This window comes from Danio rerio, chromosome 4 (assembly GCF_052040795.2).
Source record: "Danio rerio strain M-AB ecotype USA chromosome 4, GRCz13ab, whole genome shotgun sequence".
Taxonomy (NCBI): Eukaryota; Metazoa; Chordata; class Actinopteri; order Cypriniformes; family Danionidae; genus Danio; species Danio rerio.
Genome location: NC_141024.2, coordinates 2,276,074 through 2,298,723, shown reverse-complemented (window position 1 = coordinate 2,298,723; position 22,650 = coordinate 2,276,074). Strand labels below are relative to the sequence as shown.

The 22,650-nt window shown below is 34.2% G+C and overlaps 2 protein-coding genes across 3 annotated transcripts in view; one reads left to right on the top strand and one right to left on the bottom strand.

The window, feature by feature from the left end:
- Positions 1–22,650, top strand: part of LOC108179169 (sialic acid-binding Ig-like lectin 10) — a 59,025-nt gene that overhangs the window by 646 nt on the left and 35,729 nt on the right. The window contains exons 2-3 of one of the 2 annotated variants that reach the window (XM_087247754.2): positions 1,809–2,055; positions 4,733–4,823. The gene's annotated coding sequence lies outside the window, so the exon portion shown is untranslated. Of the gene's footprint in view, positions 1–1,739; positions 2,056–4,732; positions 4,824–22,650 lie in introns of both variants that reach the window. The other variant, XM_087247755.2, reaches the window with a different exon arrangement.
- On the bottom strand, positions 1,468–21,887 carry si:ch73-177h5.3. The gene is made up of 17 exons (XM_088649898.1): positions 21,807–21,887; positions 21,256–21,639; positions 20,573–20,878; positions 20,231–20,488; positions 19,726–20,031; positions 19,034–19,408; positions 18,446–18,811; positions 13,725–13,775; positions 13,169–13,546; positions 12,482–12,787; positions 12,142–12,402; positions 11,590–11,919; positions 11,083–11,379; positions 6,208–6,495; positions 4,721–4,808; positions 4,082–4,148; positions 1,468–1,995 (listed from the first exon to the last, which is right to left on the bottom strand). The coding sequence occupies exons 1-17, from the start codon at positions 21,853–21,855 to the stop codon at positions 1,699–1,701; spliced, it is 4,407 nt and encodes a 1,468-aa protein (XP_088506024.1). The 5' UTR covers positions 21,856–21,887; the 3' UTR covers positions 1,468–1,698.

The window sequence follows — 22,650 nt, the reverse complement described above, 5'->3', positions numbered from 1 at the left end:
TTTTATTTTTTCCAAAAAATATAAAACTGTTTTCATTTTAAGTTTACTTTCATCAGATGTTTTAAAAGCAATCTTAACAATGTAAAATTTTATACGATTGAGGATTATTATTTTTTTTTACTATTATTATTATTGGCAAAATGCATTAATTTGATAAAACTTCTGAATCCAAACTACAATATGGAAGTGAAATAAGGTATGGCTTTTGTGCTATTGTAGTGGGACATAAATAGCAGTGTTATTGTCGTCCCCACATTTACTTTTAAACTAAAAAACTCAGAGATTGCAGACTTAAGGATGTGTTATTGCACTAAATAACCTGTAGATTGATCATCAGTGTGATGCATTAAAAGAGAAACACAACTTTTAAAAAGAAAACAAAACAAAGCGCTTCAATAGTTTACTTTCTGCGTTTAAAACTTAAATTCGGACCTGTCGGGAGACGAGATAAAATACAATTCAAGAGTTCACACTTAGATAATGTATAACAAATGTTAGCAGGTTGGGCATTCTGTCCCAGGAGAGAACCCTGAGCTCGGAGATAGTTGAGCCCAGGGCTCCCGCCTGGTCGATAGAGTATGTAAGGGTGAAATGGGGTTTAGTTTGTGAAACTTCACAAAAACTAAATCAATAAGAAATAAGTTATATTAAATAAGATAGAATAAAAAAGAGAAAGCTTATATATATATATATATATATATATATATATATATATATATATATATATATATATATATATATATATATATATACACACACACACACACACATTTTTATCTATATAGATTCACCGGCCACTTTATTAGGTACACCTATCCAACTGCTTATTAATACAAAAATGTTGTGGGGGAGATTTTCTTGGCACACTTTGGGCCCATTTGTACCAATTGAGCATCGTATCAACGCCACGGCCTACTAGTATTGCTGCTGACCATGTCCATCCCTTTATGAGCACAGTGTCTCCATCTTCTGATGGCTACTTCCAGCAGAATAACACTCCATGTCATAAAGTGTGAATCATCTCAGACTGGTGAACATGACAATGAGTTCACTGTACTCAAATGGCCTCCACAGTCACCAGATCTCCTAAACTCTGAGAACTAAACTGACACTGTTTCAGTTCACTCTAATCTTCTATGTTTAGCTGCTTTGACACTATCTACATTGTAAAAGAGCAATTGAAATTAAGATGAATTGAATAATCCACGAGACCACCTTTGGGATGTGGTGGAACGGGGGATTGGCATCATGGATGTGCAGCCGACAAATCTGCAGCAACTGTGTGATGTTATCATGTCAATATGGAGCAAAATCTCTGAGGAATATCTCCAGTATCTTGTTGAATCTACGCCCTGAAGGATTAGGGCAGTTCTGAATGCAAAATGGGGTCCAACCCGGTACTAGTAAGGTGTACCTAATAAAGTGGCCAGTGAGTGTATATCGAAGAATTTAGGTGCAAAGTTATTTAGCTTGTTTTAAAGAAAAAACCTATTTAATTTTAGCATAATATTTCTAAAATGAAAGACAATATTTGTAAGAGTTTTTAGATATTTGGACTACAAACAAAACAAAAACTCTAAGTAAGAGCATTCTACATTTACTTCTGATGCTTTTTTTGTATATTTTGTAGACATTTTCTACCAAAAAAGAATAATAATTAACAATTAATTGATTAATTGCTATTAACACTGACTAACCTTAATGCAGCTTCATGTTTTCATAAATCACTTCTTCTTCAGGTGTGTTTTTCTCTGCAGTGTGTGTGTCTTCAGATGGTGTGTTTTTCTCAGGTGTGTTTGTGCTGTCAGGTGTGTGTGCGTTTGCAGGATGGAGTCGGACTGTGGCGTATTCTTCAGTCAGTGTGGAAAGTCCTCTGATTTCTCCTGACGGCGGCTCCGTGTTGGTGAAGTCAATGGAGGAGTAATGAAGAGTTTCTGATGTGGGCAACAGCAAGAGTTTATCAGCACACACACACTGACCATTAGACGTGACGGCCTGACGAAGAAGAAAAACAACACAATCACAGCTGATCGACGTCTTTTGAGGACTAATAATGTGTGTTCACATTCAAATTCACATTTTATTAGTCACATACACTCTCATGCACTAAACAATATGCAGTCAAATGCTTATATGACTATGATCTTACATAAAAAAGATCATGGAGAAATAAATGATGGAATCGAATAAGAGATAAAATAAAAAGTATATATATATATATATATATATATATATATATATATATATATATATATATATATATATATATGTATAGTTATTTTTTGTTATGGAAAAAATAAAGTGCTAAACTTATTTTTAAAATAGAAAGACTTAGATATAGAAAATATATATTTTTTAAAAGAACAAATATAAAATATATATAAAAAAACAACATATACAATATAGCTTATTTTATTATGAAGTGAATGAAATAAGATAAAATAGAAAGGGCTTAGATAAAGAAAATATAGAAAGCATGGACAAATGTAAAATATATTTAAAATACTGGCTATACAATATAGTTATAAATCATTACTATACTTAGTTATATTTTTATTATGGAATAATTAAATCGCTAAACCTAGTTTATTGTGAAATGAAATGAGAAAAAATACAATAGAAAAAGCTTAGATGGATTTTTTTTAAAACTACAGTATCGTTATAGATTAATACCAAGTTATATTTTATTATTGAATAATTAAATAATAAAAAGACTAAACTAATTTTATTATAAAAAAGAGATAAATTAAATATTTAGATACAGAAGATGTAGTTATAGAAAAAAACAAATATCAAATATATATATTTTAAATGTAGCTATACAATATATTTATAGATTAACACTATAATTAATTATATTTTTATTAAGACCTAATTAAGGATTAAATTACTGAACTTATTTTATTATGAAATAAAATAAAAGATCCGATAAAATAGGCAAATTTTAGATAGAAAATATAGTTAACAAATATAAAACATAAAATCTAGCTATACAATATAGTCATGGATTAATACTATAGTTATATTTATATTATAGAATAATTAATAATGCTAAACATTTTATTATGGATTAAAATAAGAGATAAAATAAAATAGAGAAACTTTACATATAGAAAATATAGTTATGAATAAGAACAAACATGAAATCTATCTATTTTTAAATCTAGCTATACAATACGGTTATAGATTCACACTAAACTTAGTTATATTTTTATTTTGGAATAATTAAATTGCTAAACTTAAGAGATAAAATAAAATAGAAAAAGCTTATAGAAAATAGGGACAAATATAAAATATATTTTAAAAACTAGCTAAACAGCATAGTTATAGACTAACACTTAGATAAATATTTATTATGGAATATTTAAATTAATAATTAAAACGCTAAACGTATGTTATAATGGAATAAATGAGAAATGAAACAAATATTTAGATATAGAAAATATAGTTTTAAAAAAACAAATATGAAATATGCATTTTAATGTAGCTATACAATATAGTTATAGATTATACTTACAGTAGTTATATTTTTTATGGAATAATTAAGAAATAAATGACTGAACTTATTTTATTATGGAACAAAATTAGAGCTGCTATAAAATAGGAAAAACATTAGAAATAGAAAATAGTTATCGAAAAAAGAACAAATATAATACACATATATTACATATATACACATTATACATTCAATACAGTCATATATTAATACTAAACTTAGTTAAATTTTTATTATGTAATAATTAATTTAAAAAAATTAAATACTAAACTTACTTTAATCCATAATAAAATAAGTTTAGTATTATTGTTATTTGGTGTATACTTGGTTATAGATCAGGAGTGCTGTTCCTGGAGATCTGCCCTCTTGCAAACTTCAGCTCCATGCCTGATCGAACACACCTGAACCAATCAATAGGACCTGAAGCAGCACTTAATTTCAGACAGGTGTGTTCGGTCAGGGCTGCAACTGAAATCTACAGGAAGGTAGACCTCCATTAACAGAGTTGCTGACCCCTTTTATAGATTAACACTAAAATAGCTGAAGTGAAATAGATTTTAACTTCATATAAATACAACAACTCACCCTTTGCGTCAGAATGAGTCCAGATGTGTCGTCTCGAGTGCTTTCGGCAAGTTTTCTATACTTTTTTCTGAAAATGACCACCAGGAAATTCATTATTAGACAAAATCACCAACAGAATCACAAATCCTCCTCCAGATAAAAGCAGCGTCTCGACAGAAATATTCATCTATATGTTTATAGCACTTTTTGTAATGCAGATTAAAAATAATCTAATTGCTATTAATTTTAATCTAATTTGTCATTTTTATATATTTGTTACACGCTTATTTTATTTCTGTTAATGTTAAGTAATAAAAATCTATATTTATTAAAAAATTATGTTGTTTTCCCTTTAAATTAATTATATTTTGTTATTATTTTTGTTATTCACTGGCAGTGTTTTTGTTTTAGGTTAAATTTAAATGCTATTTCAATATTTTAATACTTAAAAAAAACTTGAGAGTAATTTTTGCTGATTTATGCTATTAAAAAAAGTAAAATACACAAAAAAAGTAAGTGCATTTTATAATACATTTTTAAATCTTATTTAAATCTTTTTAAAATGATCACTATAATGTAGATAATGACAGCAGTAGTTTCAGCTCACTGTATATTGAAGCTGTTTAGTGATTGTGTTTTCTCTTTGTGTGAATTACCCACCGTTGGTTGCAGACGGTCAGAACACAGAAGATGAGGATGAGCGATGCTCCGATGGCGAATCCCAGCAGCACACATCCAGTATGAAGACCTGGAAAACAGAAAGGTCAGAGGTCAACACATACATACACAACCTCACGTGGAATAAACAAACTTACTGTAGCAACTGAACTGCAGGTTAGTTACGATTAAATAAAAAAGGTATATAGTTAAAATTCATATTTAATGCAGTTGTGCAGAATATACTTGACAAGCATTTATGCCCACATGACAAAATACTATAGTAATTCATAGTAAATACTGCACTTGAATTAACGTGTTGTGATTCTATAGTTGCTAAGGTAACACAAGAACTATAGTAATATAAACAAACAACCCAACACTGTAGTTTTCTACACCTGTAGAGTATACCATACTACAATACACCACTACTGTACTCAAAACTAAACAGTGTTTATTACGGTTTATCAGTGCAGTATGTTTCATTAACAAAGGGTTGTAGATACTGTGGTATAGTTGTAGTATAGTATATAGTTATATATATAGACGTATAGAAGTATATCACATGGTGTAATATACTTCTATAGCATGGTTCAGAAACACTGTAGTATTTACATTACTAGTTTTGTCAATGTTGTTAAGGAACTGAGAGAAGGTATCGCTAATGAAACATGAGGAGAATAATTTGCACTTTAGCACTTTTTATCATTGTGTAAATAATTTAAATACAAATAATCTTTTTTAAAGCTACAAACTTGTGCCCAAATGCTTTAAACTTGCTTAAAATGTTTACACAGGCCTTAAAACACAAGCTATTGAGAATCTTTGACTTTATTTGGGTTAAACTTAAATAACCCCAAAATTCTCGTGTGATCTGATCTGTTGTAGCTGCTCAACTTTAATCCTGACTCCACATTGAACATCCCCATTGCGTAGTCACACATTGCGACTTCAATGCTAAAACTATTTACAGTATTGTGTAGGTTTTCAATGGGGTAAGAAAAATAATCTTGTTTTTCAGTTTAAAATATAATAATATTATATTTTACCCCTCTGGCTTTAGCTTATTTTAATGAAAGCTTTTAGATTTAGACTAGAAAGTAGACAAGCATTGTTTGCAGTGTTGAATTTGTGAAGAGTGTAAATGTGAAGTGCTGCGGTGAAACAACAGTTTAGTCGGCTGATTAATATAGACTGTGCCATTTCTCAAATTTGGCTCTTCTATATTTTGCACGACCTAACCATCTCTGCTTGGCCAACACTGAAGTGTCACTTCCTCTTTTGCCACTTTTTCGCTTGCTATTAATGTATTGTTAAATGCAAAGGGCATGCCATCTTTTTAAATGGATGATTTGTGCATCTGCAGCTTTATGAAAGCTCAATTTATTATGATAGCCCATTTTTGTCGGACATTTGGCATTGATGAAAATTCAGATTTGGCTTATTTGAGCTGGGATCTGGAGATTTGGAGCTGCTGGAGTGAGTCTTACCTGCGTCTGGTGTTGTTGTGATGTGCTGAAACTGGTGGCTGGCGGATCCGTGAGCGTTTGCAGTCCAACACTGCAGGACTGATGAGTCTGAGAGAGACTGACGGATGCTCAGGATGCTCTCCAAGCTCTTGTTTCCTACAGTTTGCTCACTTATCTTCATTTCGTTAGTGGAATTGAGAGCTTTTCCAGACAGACGCCACTGTAGTTTAGGCAGAGGATTCCCTTCAACCTTACAGACACATCTGAGTGTGTTGTTTCGGCTACAAAAGCTGGAGATTTTGGGTGGAACTGAAAGTAAAAATATGATGATGAACGTTTGCTTGATATTCTTTTTGTTTTGTTTTTATTATAAATTATTTACACAATCTTAAATATAGGTGCATTTAAATAAGTAAAGTTAAAGCAATAGTTTAATAGTTTTTTCTTCTGTTGAACAAAAAAGAAGATTTTTCAAAGAATGTTAAAAGCCTGAAATCATTGACTTCCACAGCAGGAAAAAACAAATACTATAAAAGTCAATAGGTGCTAACATTTTTCAGAGTATCTTCTGTGTTTAACAGAGGAAAGAAACTCTAGAAACTAGGTTTTGAAATGAATGGTGAGTAAATGATAAAGAAATTAATTTTTGGGTGAACTATCCCTTTAGTACAGGGGTCACCAATCTCGGTCCTGGAGGGCCGGTGTCCCTGCAGGGTTTAGCTCCAACTTGCCTCAGCACACCTGCCTGGAAGTTTTGAGTATACCTAGTAAGACCTTGATTAGCTTGGTCAGGTGTGTTTGATTAGGGTTGGAGCTAAAATCTGCAGGACACCGGCCCTCCAGGAACAAGCTTGGTGACCAGTGCTTTAGTACATGGGCCTCAAAATAGATTCCTGGAGGGCCGCAGCTCTGCACAGTTTTGCTCCAACCCTAGTCAAACACAGCTGATCCAACTAATCATTAATGATAAAGTTGTTCAAAAGAGTCTTGAACACCTTGATTAGTTGGATCAGCTGTGTTTGATTAGAGTTGAAGTAAAACTGCAGAGCTGCGGCCCTCCAGGCATTGAGTTTGAGATCCATGCTTAATACATTAAGTCTTGTTAAATGATGTAATATATGTTGGATACACTGTAAAAAATATTCATAAATTAGCAGTTTTCTGTATTTTGTGATTCATGTTTTTATATTTCCCCGTTTATTTCCGCTTTTGAATTGCATTGTGGGATCTTGACCTTTTGTTCTAAAACATTTACTCTTAAAAAGTTAGAAAAGTGACTTTTATGATCATTTGTAATAGTGTGCAGTGCTATATTGTCTAGGTTAATGTTGTATATTACACTACAAAAACCTTGTAATAAACTGCAGCACATTTGCTGACTTGTATATTATTATTTCTTACCCATTACATTATTTCTAACTACTTAAATGTCAATAAAAGTCACTTTGTGCAGAGATCAACATCCCATAATGAAATTCACAACCGTAAATAAATGGATATTTTGTAAATAAAAAAAATATGTAAATGGAAAGATATTTTTTACACTGTAGCTTCTGCTTAAACCTAAAAACAAACTATTTGCCAATGAAATCATTTAAATAAACTAATTAAAACCTTCAAAACACATTTGGCAGATATTTGTTGTTAAAAGCATCACTCAATTCAGTTTCAAACATTGAATAGCCTTTTATTTTTCTGCTAAATGTACTGTATCTTGATTGACCAGTTTCTAAACATTTGTGCTGACAAACATGACAAAGATACTGAATAAGACTTTTTTTCAGAGTTTTTTCATGACCAAGTGTAAGAAAAGTCTGTAACTGAAAGCTTAAAGTGTGCTGAAGTAGGAAAGAGGAACGCTCGCTATTGTGGTTATTTAAACAAAATTTCCTCTTTATTTTTACTTTAAAATGTCCAAGTAATAATAATAATAATAAAAAACATATAATAATAAATAATAATCAATTGATTAACTACATTTGTAATGTAATCAGATTGCTTCAGGCACATAAGTAAATTTATAACGATTGACTTTTGTGCCTGACGCTATTTGGTTACTTAATATTTTATTTATTTGTTTATTTGTATATACTGCATGAACTAGTCTCCACTGTAAAAAAAAAAAAAAAAAAATAGTTCAACATGATCAATTTGTGTTGGGGCAAAATGAAAAAATTAAGTTTACTCATTAGATTTTAGGAATGTATGTAGATTGAAGATAAAACAATCAAATTGTCCTTAAGAAAGCTCAAGAATTGTGTTTTAGCTTATTTTAAATAAGTAGTTTGATTAAACAACAAGCAAAGTTTATTTATAAACTAATTTCGAGAGGATCACATGCTTATGATTGCTTGCAGCTGGTCCCACATTATCCAATTCATGATTCACCAATCAGACGATTCCTAAGTCACTATAAATAGTTTACGTTCCATATAACAAACATCTTCATTTGAAGAATCCCCTCTCGCCTTGCAAACGGGAGGGAGCCCCGGACTCGAGGATCTTATAAGCTCAGGGCTTTCTCACATGACAGCATGTCAAACAAGCTTTATAATCAATCATCAGCTAAGTGTGAACTCTTAAAATGTAATTTCTGTGAGTGTTCAAAAATTGCATGTATCATATAGCATGTGCTTCTCACAGGTTTATTATTATTTTACACAGAAAACCACCTTTGCCTTTATGTAAATTGCATTATCTTTAGCAAGTCCTGCTGGCAAACTTTCTGACTGTTGTCCAGTCAGTTTCACTGCATAAAATGCTTTTCTTACTTAGTGTTTTTGTCTTGTTTCTAGTCCAAATATCTAAAAAAAAACTTCAATCAAGAAGCATTTTCTAGACAAGCAAATTATAGTCTTATTTTAAGACATCAAAATGAAGTGAGCTTTCCCTCAAAACAATCATCTGCCAATGGGGTAAGCAAATAATCTTGTTTTTCCTTTTGTCATAGGATTATTCTGCTTACACCATTGAAATCTTGCATTTCAAAACACAGTAGTGTAACTTGTTTTTACATAACATGTTTAAAAAGGGGAACCAAGTCAGTTTTTCCATGTGCATGTTACAAACGCAAAACTGTGACACTGCTATGCCTTTTTCATAGCTTTTCTAGCAACTTAACCACAGAGGACTGTCGATACTTGTCAGCTTGCATTTCTTTATAGCATTATGCTTACACTTCATGGTTTTTGCAGCTAATAATGTGAATGTGTGAAACAAAGTATCACTGTAAACGGAACATTTTTAGTCAGCATGGGGGTGAAGCATTCAGAGTTGGTAAATGAAAAACTGTTGGTTTGTCCAGTATTCATTTATTAGATCATCAATAATGGTTATTTATTAGTGAGAATCTGTTAATAATCTGCAGGACGTCTAACATGAGTATATCACAGAATGCAGAATTTCCATTTGCAGAATTATTTATCATGAGTAGTTATACTAACCTAATATAATCTGCAGAACATCTAGCGTGAATACTTGGTAATCAGCAGGACGTCCAGCATGAGTGCTTCATATTTCTAACCTAATCTGCAGGATATTCAAGATTAGCATTTGAATTTAATCTGCAGAATGTCCAGCATGAGTACTCGGTAATCTAATGAATAATGTGCAGGGCAACCAGCGTGAGTAATTGGTGATGTAATCTGTAGGACTTCCAGCATGTGTACTTGGCAATCTAATCTGTAGGACGTCCAGTGTGAATACTTGGTAATGCAATATAATCTGCGAGGTCTTCAGTGTTAGTACTTTGGATCTCCTACAGATTAGATTACAGTGTGGGCACTTTCTACATGATAATCTAATCTAATCTGCAGGACATCCAGCATGAATATTTGGTAATTTAATCTGCAGGACATCCAGTGTGAGTACTTGGTAATCTAATATAATCTGCAGGACATCCATTGTGAGTACTTGGAATTTAATCTGTAGGGCATTTATGATTTAGTAATCTAATCTGCAGGACGTCCCGTGTGAGTATTTGATAATCTAAACTAATCTAATCTGCAGGCTGTCCAGTGTGAGTACTTGATAATCTAAACTAAACTGCAGGACGTCCGGCATTAGTAATTGTTAATTTCATCTGCACAATGTCCATCATGACTACTTAGTAATCTAATATAATCTGCAGGACATCTAGTGTGAGTACTTGATAATCTAATATGATTTGTAGAACATACAGCATGAGTACTTGATTGTCCAATATAATCTGCAGGAGATCTAGTGAGTACTTGGTAATTTAATCTGTTGGACATCCAGTGTGAGTATTAGCTAATCTAATTAGCTAGGCATTAAGTGAGTACTTGGTAATCTAAACTACACTGCAGGACCTCCAGCATTAGTGCTTGGTAATTTCATCTACACAATGTCCATCATGAGTACTCCGTAATCTAATATAATCTGCACAACATCCAGTGTGAGTACTTGATAATCTGATATAATTTGTTTGGACATTAGTGTGAGTATTAGCTAATCCAATTTGCAAGGCATTAAGTGAGTACTTTGTAAACTAATCTGCAGGACATCCAGTGAGTACTTGGTAAAATTATCTGCATGACTTTCAGCTTGAGTATTTGGTAATTTTATCTACAGAATTCCTTTATGAGTACTCTGTAGTCTAAAATAATCTGCAGGATGTCTAGTTTGAATACTTGGTAATCTAATCTAATCTGCAGGATGTCCAGCGTGAGTATTTGGTAATGTAATGTTCTGGATTTAGTCCAAGTGCACTGGATGTCCTGCAATCCCCCTGAAAATGCCAAGTATTTAAGCTATATAATTGTATGATTACCAGAAGCTCACTCTAAACACTCAGCATTTCACCAAGTATTTACAGTGGATGCCTAGAAGATTATTCAGTACTCATGATATATATCAGTAAAGACAATTAGTACTTACAGTGGATGTCCAGCAGCACTGATGTGTTCTGAGTCCCGTGTTGGTTTTCAGCTGTACAGTAGTATCGTCCACTGTGAAAGCGGTTGATGTTGCTGATGGTCAGGTTTGGTCCAGTCAGGTTTGTGTTGCTGATGGTCAGGTTTGGTCCAGGCGGTGGTTCCAGGTCTCCTTCAGTGTGTCTGTACCAGCTGTATTTGACTGCTGGGTTTGCTTCACTGCTGCAGCTCAGAGTCACTGAATGACCCTCCACAATCACACCAGCTGGACTCACATGAGCAGATACACTTTTAGGAGCATCTGATGGAAGAGAACAGCTTTACTATTTTGCACATTATTTAAAAAAAATAAAGCATTATTTCCTAGGTTTAACATCTAATCAGAAATAGACTATCTTTAATTTGTGAATGACTTCCAAATCGGGTCCAGCAGAGTACAGTGAATGACACTGTATTACCATGATTATCAGTAAAGAATATATTACAGACAACAACACTACCTAAAACTTACACTGGACGTCCAGCTGCACTGATGTGTTCTGAGTCCCGTGTTGGTTTTCAGCTATACAGTAGTATTGTCCACTGTGAGACCGGTTGATGTTGCTGATGGTCAGGTGTGATCCGATCACACCGTAATTGCTCAATGTCAGGTTTGCCTCAGTCAAACTGGTGGTGTTGATGGCCAGGTTTGGTTCGGTCTGCAGTGGTTCCAGGTCTCCTTCAGTGTGTCTGTACCAGCTGTAGTTCGCTGCTGGGTTTGCTTCACTGCTGCAGCTCAGAGTCACTGAATGACCCTCCACTGCTGCACTGTTTGTATGAATATATGTGTTTTCTGGAGGATCTGATGGAAGAGAACAGAATTTAGGCCATATGTATTCAGCGTATTGTGATTTTAATTATACATATACAATTATCTATGTCTTTGTTTTGGAAGAATCCCCCCTTCCACCCCGTCTCCTCCTTTTCCTTCTTTACTACACTGTAAAAAATCCTGGTTGTGTTAAATTGAAGCTGAATCAATGTATAACATTGTAAATAAACAGTAATGACAGTTAATACTTACACTGGACGTCCAGCAGCACTGATGTGTTCTGAGACCCGTGTTGGTTTTCAGCTCTACAGTAGTATCGTCCACTGTGAGACCGGTCGATGTTGCTGATGGTCAGGTTTGGTCCAGTCGGTGGTTCCAGGTCTCCTTCAGTGTGTCTGTACCAGCTGTATTTGACTGCTGGGTTAGCTTCACTGCTGCAGCTCAGAGTCACTGAATGACCCTCCACAATCACACCAGCTGGACTCACATGAGCAGAGACACTTTTAGGAGCATCTGATGAAGAGAACTTTGATCATTACATTGTAATTCACAGTATTATTAATAAATAATCACTGACTGAAATCATTTTTACACTGAACATGTAGCTGTTGGGTGCTGTGTGTTGTGATCTGCTGCTGTGTTGCAGTGCAGGTGAATTCAGCTCTGTGATGATGATGAGTTACAGTGAACGTCAGGTCAGAGTAGAGATGCGTGTCATTTTGCTGGGGCTGTTCTGTGATGTTCAGGTGTTGAAGAGTTGAGCTCCATGTGAGAGATGGTGGATGAAATGGACAAAAGATCTTAATAGAGCAGCTCAGAGTCACTGATTTTCCCTCCGTCACCTCCATCACCTCCTGCTGATCCTGAAACAGAAGCACTGTGGGGTTGGGTGGAGACTCTGAAACACACACACAGATGTGGACCATTTCACAAGATTGTGCTGAACATCATATAATATAACACATTGTGTAGTTGTACTTCTTTACATTCATGTCTAGTCACAGTTTCCACATTATTTTGCAATGCATACATTTTTTTTTATTTGAACATGCAAGACATCTGATTCATCATAGGTCATTGTAGATTAACAACTAAAAGTGAATTAAGTTGCAGTAAACATTAGAACTATTTACACTATGAGCCATGTGTCTTGATTGATAACAGATAAAAATAAAAGTTACTAGATTAAATCTAAAACAGCATCAGCAGATTTTACTAATACTGGTAGCCTCTCATTAAAAATAAGGTGGACAGAAGCAGCATGAACAATGACACTCACCCTCGACGACAATTTCAACATGGGGGAAAACAGGTTTTATGTAGTTCCATTTCAGTCCACCGTTGCCTTCAAGTCTTAAGAAATATGAGCCCTTGTCTGTTAGTTTGAGATTATCAAAGCGAGTGCTGCAGTTTTTCTCTTTAGCTGTTCCAAACATTTCTCCTTTTAAGAGTCCACTGTCAGGAGTTATGCTGGAGTTAAACACAACTACATGATGATCTTTTGATATTCCTTCCTTATACCATGATCTCTTTGCAGAATCAGTGAGGTCACCATCATATGTTTTATTAATGTCGAATATGCAGGGTATATAAACACAGGATCCTTGTAGAGCTTCTACTCTCTTCGGCAGACTGATGTTGAAGACACATAAAACACCTGAAACAAACACAAACACTAAAGTAACTCATCAAACACAGTGAACATGCTGAATAAATCTCACTCACAAACATTTCCTATTTCTCCTTTATCTCTTAAAGTTCAGATGAATCTGCTTTCAGTTTAAGTTAATCAGTAGTTAATAAGAGAAATCAATAATAGTAAATATGAGCGAGACCTTGTATCAGACATCCAGTGAGGAGGAACGTCACAGATATTTCCATCATTTACACTCACTTCACCTTACAGGAGAAAACACACACACAAATGAACACACATGAAGGTTTTAAATCATACAGTATATTTCTGACTATATTGTATAAGCACAATTATTTTACTTTCTGTATAGAACTAAAGAGTTGTATTGCTGTAAACTTGTACACTGTAAAGTCTCAACTGTTACATGAGAAAGATAATACATTTGAAAAGCCTAAAAAGTGTCAAAATCTCTAAAATACTGGAGTAAATGTAGGTTTTACCGTGTTGTGTGTAAAAGACTTACCAAGATTGAAGATGAGAGAAATGAGAGCTGGAGCTTTACTGTCTCTCTTTTACACTGATAGAGGGAGGCGCGACTGAAAATTACTTTACCACAGTTTTTTCCACCACTTCCTCCCTTTATCAGATCTCAAAAATAACAATGGCCTGCCCTCCAAATCTAGATTACTGACAAGACAAAAAGGGGATTTGGAGGATAAAAATGAAAACAACCATATCAGAGCTTTATTAATATTATTATCATCATCATTATCATTATTATTATTATTATTATTATTATTATTATTATTATTATTATTATTATTATTATTATTATTATTATTATTATTATTTATTATTATTATTATTATTTATTATTATTATTATTATTATTATTATACATAGTTTTGTTGCTGTTGTGTATTTAAATTTGTCTTTAGCAAAAATAATATTGACTATCATCTATTTTTATCAGTAATTACAGAAGAAAGACAGAATTACAGAAGACCCTCTACTATGTTGTTCAGTGCATGTTTAGTTTTTAGTTTATTTACAAAAGGCATGTTTAGAACAAAAATCATTTGATTGCCATTTAAATATCAGAGTCTCGCTCTAAAATACTGTTTAATTGTCAAATATTGAAAATAAATACACTATTCCTCACACTAATCGGCTTTAATTTGTATGCAAATAATGTGCAATCATTTAAAATGAAATATAGTTTAGAATCATTTATTCTGTTACTATTTATACTACAGAATGAGGGTTTTGTTTCATTGTGACATAAAATATCTGAAACTCTCAGTAAAGGTGGAATATTAGTTCAGATTTTGCCATTTATTTTCTTAAAACTTAATTTAAACATTAAAGTTGAGACTTTACTTGCATTAAAAGTGTCATCTGTGCATATAAAACCACTTTTTTAAGACCAGATTTATAGATGCCAAACAGAATATAAGCAGCAATGTTGGACTGAAATCTGTTCTGCTTTTGATAAAAAAAATATATATATATATATAAAAAAGTATTTAATTAATTAAAAGAAAACACTAAGAAGAGTTTAGCAGTTGTCTATTTAGTAAAACATGATTTAGTTTGATCAGGTAAATACAAATTCAGTAAGACAGAGTCTAATAACACTCATATAGCACTAAATTCATTTCTTCTGAATTATTGTGGTTGTGAAAGTGCACATGCTCTTTTGGACCAGAACACAGACACAAGAGGCACAAAAACATTGTCTATATTGTTGTTTAATATTATTATAGTTTGAATTATTAATTTCAAGATCTTATGTGACAATATTTATGAAAGACTGAACACAAATTCATTCATCAGTCAAATATGAATCATTATCTTCTGCAGTGACGCCTGAAAACCTTCTCAGAGTCAGTTTGGATGAAATGAATCAGTTGAATCATGATTCATATGAAAGTGATTCTTTTTGTGTTTGTTTATGGGATTTAGTTTGTGCTGTGTAATAATACTGGAAGACAGTTTGACTGAGTGTCACTATCATTATCTGTTTTAAAACTGTCCAGTGCATATGTTACCATGGTTTATTTTTATATTTTCATGTAATGAGCATAAAAAAAGTTTTCTTATGCCACTAAGTGGAGCAAATAGGAAATTGCACAACATTTTAATCATGAGTAAGTGTCAAGTAACCACCAGAGGACAACAAAGTATTATTTAATGTGATTAAATACAGTCAAAAATATGTAATGTTATTTTTTATTTAATTTTTTAGCTTATACAAGGGCATAGAATCAGCATGGATGGAGGGAATGTGTCCTCACCAATATCCACCAATTACTGAAATGTCCACACCAATAATTGAATAGCTTCAAAAATAATAATGCTCTGTCAACCCTTAGTAGCCTAGATGTGCTCAAAGGATTAAATCCATAAAGGTATATTATAGATGATGGAGATAAAATGGTTAAATTGCACCACATGCCTCTCTGAATATCTGTATATTCATACCTTCTTAAAGCCAGACTGCAGTAAAATCATGTAAATTGACTTTTGCAGTGTAGGATGTGCTTCATTAAATGTTGTGTGTAATATTAAGTGTTTCAACCTTTATTCACGCTTTTAACTGACGTTTTATAGACAACATTTGCGAGGAGCATGCACAGATATTTCAGCAGTTCTAACACATCAACTGACAATCATATTATTTAATCAGCATTAAACCAAACCCCTATAAATACCAAAATTTATTCTACCTGCATTATCTCACACCTCCAGCATCCCTCCACCACCTTAACACCTCACATAGCAAAGTTTCTTCAGCCCAGCTCTGGCCCACACAGTCAGGTTTTGCTTGGCCCGCATGACGCAGTGAATTACGGTAAATGACTGGACCAAGTCTGGCTTCCAGACAAGGGCCAAACATGGACCATATCTGGGACAAGTCTCAGCCAAGGTAATAACTCATAACTGGGCCTGAACTGGGCCAAATAGGTTGGTGTGTCACTACTGCACTTTAGGCACACTATGGATGTGCTTTTTCTCAAAGTGACCTGATTGGTAGTTTTTTTTTTTTTTATCAAAAATAATTTTCGTGTATTTTAGATGTGGGTCAAGACTGGCCAAACTTATGTGCCGCACATATCATTTTTTACATCTTGGCCAAACACTACATTTTAAATCTGGCCCAAATCTTGTGTGCCACCTTAAAGACGGTGCCACCTCTGCCAAACCCAGGCCATGTTCGTCCCACATGCTGTATGCGAGTGCCAGAAGAATGCTGGCTGTGCCAGCTTTATGCCAAATCTGAGCCAGAATTATTTGCTAACTGGGATCTACTCAGGGGGAGGGTTCTGGGGCCGGGCTAGACACTTCACTCAAACCCCAACGTCTCTCCCTTTCCTGATAAGAGGAATGACACGAGTTGGGGGGTCTTTTCCAAGCTCAAATCCCTCTTCTTGGACATCACGCCAAATATGATTTATTCTTTAAACATCTGTGAGTGTGAAATGGTGAAAAGCACCAAACAGAATTTGTGCTGTTCAATACATGCGCTCTAGAGATGAACGTCTCCACCAATATCAAGAGCAAATCTACACCCTTGAGCTCTTGAGCTTTTAATATCTGTATTAATGGCTTTATTATTATTATTATTGTAATGTAATATATTAACTGTAATGTATTTACCCAAACATTTTCAATAGTATAAAATAGATCTTATTAAATTATCATTATTATTATCACAGTTTTGGCAGTATTTGATTTATTAGATATAATATATCTGAATCATTTCAACACAAAGTCCTTTATCAGACAACACTGAGAGCATCCTACACTATATTAATAAAAATGCTTTGTTAAAATTGGTGATATGTGTTAAAGCTCTGCAGAACTCAGATTAACATGTGGGGATGATCACAGGAGTTTATGGAGCTCAAATGCACACAGAACTACTCTGAATAATGTCCGGACGTTTCTCTGCTGTATGAAATGAGGACTTCAGTTCTACAGTCACACTTTATACAGTACAGAGCCAGAAAGACATTTGTTACACTTTTTACCACAAGCACTTTTAGTCAGAGCTGTGAAATAACAGTAAAGAAAGTCTTGAAGTGAAGACTTGAAGCTCATTGAATATTCATCACTTACAAGTGAACATTGATGATGTTGTTGGATTCAGTGTTCAGACTTTATGTTGATGTAGAAAATACTGCTATGCTTTACACTAAAATAGTTATTAATATCAAGAGATTAAAACACACAAAACTGGAGACGTTTGACTGAAGCGTATAACACTGATGTGTGTGTAGAGTGACTGTGAGCTGCTCTCACTTGGTGAATATGAAGCAGTCCATCAGTAAAATGACTCAAATAACTCGACACCAGTTAGATTCATCAGACTCCTCATTATTCAATGCATCATTTAATGAATTGTTGCAGTTTTACATTGCGATACATTCTGACATGCTGTATTACACTTAGAAATCTTAGGTTTACAGTAATTATACCTCTACTTCTAACACATACTTTTAATAGTTACAGTAAAAGATCTTGACAGACAAATAAAAGCATCAGATTAAGATTATCAGTCTGCTCATGTTAAAACTGTGTTATCCAGAGTGATTGATGGAGTTCAAATGCACAAATCTTAAGAAATTAAGCATATTTACAGTGTTATTAAAGACTCTCAGTATAAACAAACAGAAAGAAAACAAATAAATGTTGTTAATTTTAGGAAGCAATCCCAATTGTAATGCTTTGTTTTTTTATATGCCAGAAGCTGCTGTGCTCAACTTTCAATGGTAATCATCAGCTCAGCGAAGACAGAAATTGGTCTGTATGCCTAATGGAAAACATTAAGAACATTTTGAACTATTAAAGCTTGTAAATAAATTGTGTAAACAGATTTTTAGGGTGTAAATTAGGAAGCACTCTTATAATACTCACGCTGGACGTCCAGCAGCACTGATGTGTTCTGAGTCCCGTGTTGGTTTTCAGCTCTACAGTAGTATCGTCCACTGTGAGACCGGTTGATGTTGCTGATGGTCAGGTTTGGTCCGGTCAGATTGAAGTAGCTCAATCTCAAGTTTGCCTCGGTCAGACTGGTGTGGCAGATGGTCAGGTTTGGTCCAGTCAGGTTTGTGTTGTAGATGGTAAAGTTTGGTTTGGTCTGCACTGGTTTCAGGTCTCCTTCAGTGTGTTTGTACCAGCTGTAGTTTGCTGCTGGATTTGCTTCACTGCTGCAGCTCAGAATCACTGAATGACCCTCCACTGCTACACTGTTTGTATGAATATGTGGTTTTTCTGGAGGATCTGATGGAAGAGAACAGAATTTAGGCCTTATGTATTCAGCGTATTGTGATTTTAATTATACATATACAATTATCCATGTCTTTGTTTTGGAAGAATCCCCCCTTCCACCCCGTCTCCTCCTTTTCCTTCTTTACTACACTGTAAAAAATCCTGGTTGTGTTAAATTGAAGCTGAATCAATGTATAACATTGTAAATAAACAGTAATGACAGTTAATACTCACACTGGACGTCCAGCAGCACTGATGTGTTCTGAGTCCCGTGTTGGTTTTCAGCTTTACAGTAGTATCGTCCACTGTGAGACCGGTTGATGTTGCTGATGGTCAGGTTTGGTCCAGTCAGGTTTATCTCAGTCTGGTTTGTGTTGCTAATTGAAAGGTTTTTTTCTGTCAGATTTGTTTTGATCAGGTTTTTGATGGCCAGATTTGGTCCAGTCAGGTTTAGTCTGGTCTGCAGTGGTTTCAGGTCTTCTTCAGTGTGTCTGTACCAGCTGTGGTTCGCTGCTGGGTTTGCTTCACTGCTGCAGCTCAGAGTCACTGAATGACCCTCCACAATCACACCAGCTGGACTCACATGAGCAGAGACACTTTTAGGAGCATCTGATGAAGAGAAGTGATTGTATGCCAGTAAAATGAATAATGCTTTTACCATTTTGTAAATTAGTTATAGTAAAGGTATAAAACATTCAACTGTCAGCATTATTGTCTGGGTTCGACATGCTATTAGGCCAATTTTTTCTTTTAATTGTCTAGAGACAAAACAGCATATGTGGAAATGAACAAAATTCTGTTCAAACAGATTACCAAATATTCAATTCAAATATTCAGTAAATGAAGAGATACTCTAATAATGCTCTAAATCTTCAATGCATTACTATTTAGAATAGAGTAAATTATTAAAGACTCTTAATACTTACACTGGACGTCCAGCAGCACTGATGTGTTCTGAGCGCCATGTTGGTTTTCAGCTCTACAGTAGTATCGTCCACTGTGTGATGGGTTGATGTCGCTGATGGTTAAGTTGTAGTAGCTCAAGGTCAGGTTTGTGTTGCTGATAGTCAGGTTTGGTCTGGTCTGCAGTGGTTTCAGGTCTCCTTCAGTGTGTCTGTACCAGCTGTATTTGACTGCTGGGTTTGCTTCACTGCTGCAGCTCAGAGTCACTGAATGACCCTCCACAATCACACCAGCTGGACTCACATGAGCAGAGACACTTTTAGGAGCATCTGATGAAGGAGAACAGATTTACTGTTATGCACATTTTAAACAACATTATTACATGATTTTGACATGTACTGTAATCAAATCATTTATTTGTCTAAGACTCCCAAATCTGATTCAGCAAAGTACCTCACAGTGAATGGCACTGAACATATTATAATGACTATATAAAACAGTAAAGACAACAACACACTTAATACTTACGCTGGACGTCCAGCAGCACTGATGTGTTCTGAGTCCCGTGTTGGTTTTCAGCTCTACAGTAGTATTGTTTACTGTGTGTGCGGTTGATGTTGATGATGGTCAGGTTTGGTCCGGTCTGCACTTGTTTCAGGTCTCCTTCAGTGTGTCTGTACCAGCTGTATTTGACTGCTGGGTTTGCTTCACTGCTGCAGCTCAGAGTCACTGAATGACCCTCCACTGCTGCACCATTTACATGAGCAGATACACTTTTAGGAGCATCTGATAAAGAGAACTTTGATCATTACAGTGTAATTGACAGCATTATTTATAGATCATCTGTAACTGAAGTAATTCCTGTCTTACACTGAACATGTAGCTGTCGGGTGCTGTGTGTTGTGATCTGCTGCTGTGTTGCAGTGCAGGTGAATTCAGCTCTGTGATGATGATGAGTTACAGTGAACGTCAGGTCAGAGTAGTAATGTGTTTGGCTTTGATGCTGCTTGATGTTTGCATTGATGAGGAGTTCCCTACTGGAGCTCCATGTGAGAGATGATGGAAGAGACGGACAGAAGATCTTAAAGCATCTCAGAGTCACTGATTTTCCCTCCGTCACCTCCATCACCTCCTGCTGATCCTGAAACAGAAGCACTGTGGGATTGGGTGGAGATGCTGAAACACACATACAGATGCAGAGCATTTTACAAGATTGCGAAAAACACGTATCATATATAAAACATTATATACTGGAACTGCTCTACAATAATGTCCAGTCACACTCTCCACTTGTTTTGCAGTGCCTATTATTTTTTATGAAAACTCAAATCATTTAAATCATGTGGGCTGCTACAAACAACTAAAGAGAAGCAAAATGCAGTAGCATTATGAACCATTTACAATGAGCCAGTGTGTTTCTGATTGATAATGCATGAAATAACATGAAATAATAACCTGCTAGCAACAGAAAGCAGCAGCAAGTTTTCTCCTTGTGAAATAAATCTCTCATTAAAAATAAGGTGGACAGAAGCTGCATGAACAATGACACTCACCTCTGACGACAATTTCAACTCGTGGGTGATGGTATGGGTATTTTGTGTAGCTATATATCAGTCCACCGCTGCCTTCAAGTCTGAAGTAATATGAGCCTCTGTGACTTAGTTTGAGATTATCGAAGCGAGTGCTGCAGTTTTTCTCTGTAGGTTTACCAAATATTTCTCCTTTAAAGTGTCCACTGCCTGAGATGCTGGAGTCAAACACAACTACATGATGATCTTCTTTTGATATTCCTTCCTTATACCATATTCTCTTTGCAGTATCAGTGAGGTAAGCATTATATGTTTGATCAATCTGGAATGTGCAGGGTATATAAACACAGGATCCTTCTAGAGCTTCTACTCTCTCCGGCAGACTGATGTTGAAGACACATAAAACACCTGAAACAAACACAAACACTAAAGTAACTCATCAAACACAGTGAACATGCTGAATACATCTCACTCACAAACATTTCTTATTTTACAAAGTTCAGATGAATCTGCTTTCGCTTTAAGTTAATCAGTAGTTATTAAGAGTAATCAATAATAGTTAATATGAGCGAGACCTTGTATCAGACATCCAGCGAGGAGGAACGTCACAGATATTTCCATCATTTACACTCACTTCACCTTACAGGAGAAAACACAAATAAAAATACAAGCACAAATAAAAACACACAAATGTTTTAAATCATACAATCATACAACAATTTTTTGACAATAGTGTATAAGCACAATTGTTTTACTTTTAGTGTAGAACTTTTAGTATAAAGTGCTTCGCATAAATGTGTGCACCCCATATCAAAGCTATTTTTTAAATAAATATTTTCTATAAGATGCTTTTACAATGTTAGATATTTATATCTTATTTATATATTAAATGTTAGTTATATTTATGTTCTGGAGCAAATGTAACAATATATCTTATGATAGCGTTCCCAATATTAGTGCACCCAAATTAACATTCTAAAAAAAAGGAAAATTCCAGAGAAACAAAAATCTATAAAATTGTGTTGATATTTTGCTGTTTTTCTTTTTTTTTTTCAATTATTCCTTTTAATTTAAATGTATTATCTTTCTATTTCTAAAGATGTTTGATGTACAAACTCTTATTTTAATGAATATAACCTGTTTTGTTCAAATGCAAAAAAAAAAAAACTACCTTATATTGCTTAAGAAATTGATAAAAATATTATTTTCAAAATAAGGTGTGCTCATTCATGCTGAGCACTGTATATAGGCTGTATAAAAATAAGTCTATAAAATGTTAGAAAAAGTTCTGGCAGTTTATTAGCAGGTTTTTGTAATGTAATTTACAACGCCAACCCTGACAATATATCACTTTAAACTACTAAAATGTTAATAAAAGTCACTTTTTCAAACTTTTATACATCATAAGTTGTTGGAGGA

Bases quoted from the DNA above. Each gene is read 5' to 3' on its own strand.
- si:ch73-177h5.3 (XM_088649898.1), bottom strand. From the start codon at position 21,855: ATGATGGAAATATCTGTGACGTTCCTCCTCGCTGGATGTCTGATACAA. The intron at 20,879-21,255 runs GTGAGTGTCATT...TGTGTGTTTCAG, and splicing joins AGTTGAAATTGTCGTCAGAG to CATCTCCACCCAATCCCACA. The intron at 13,776-18,445 runs GTGAGTATTATA...TGAAGTGAGTGT, and splicing joins AGTGCTGCTGGACGTCCAGC to AAATGATGGAAATATCTGTG.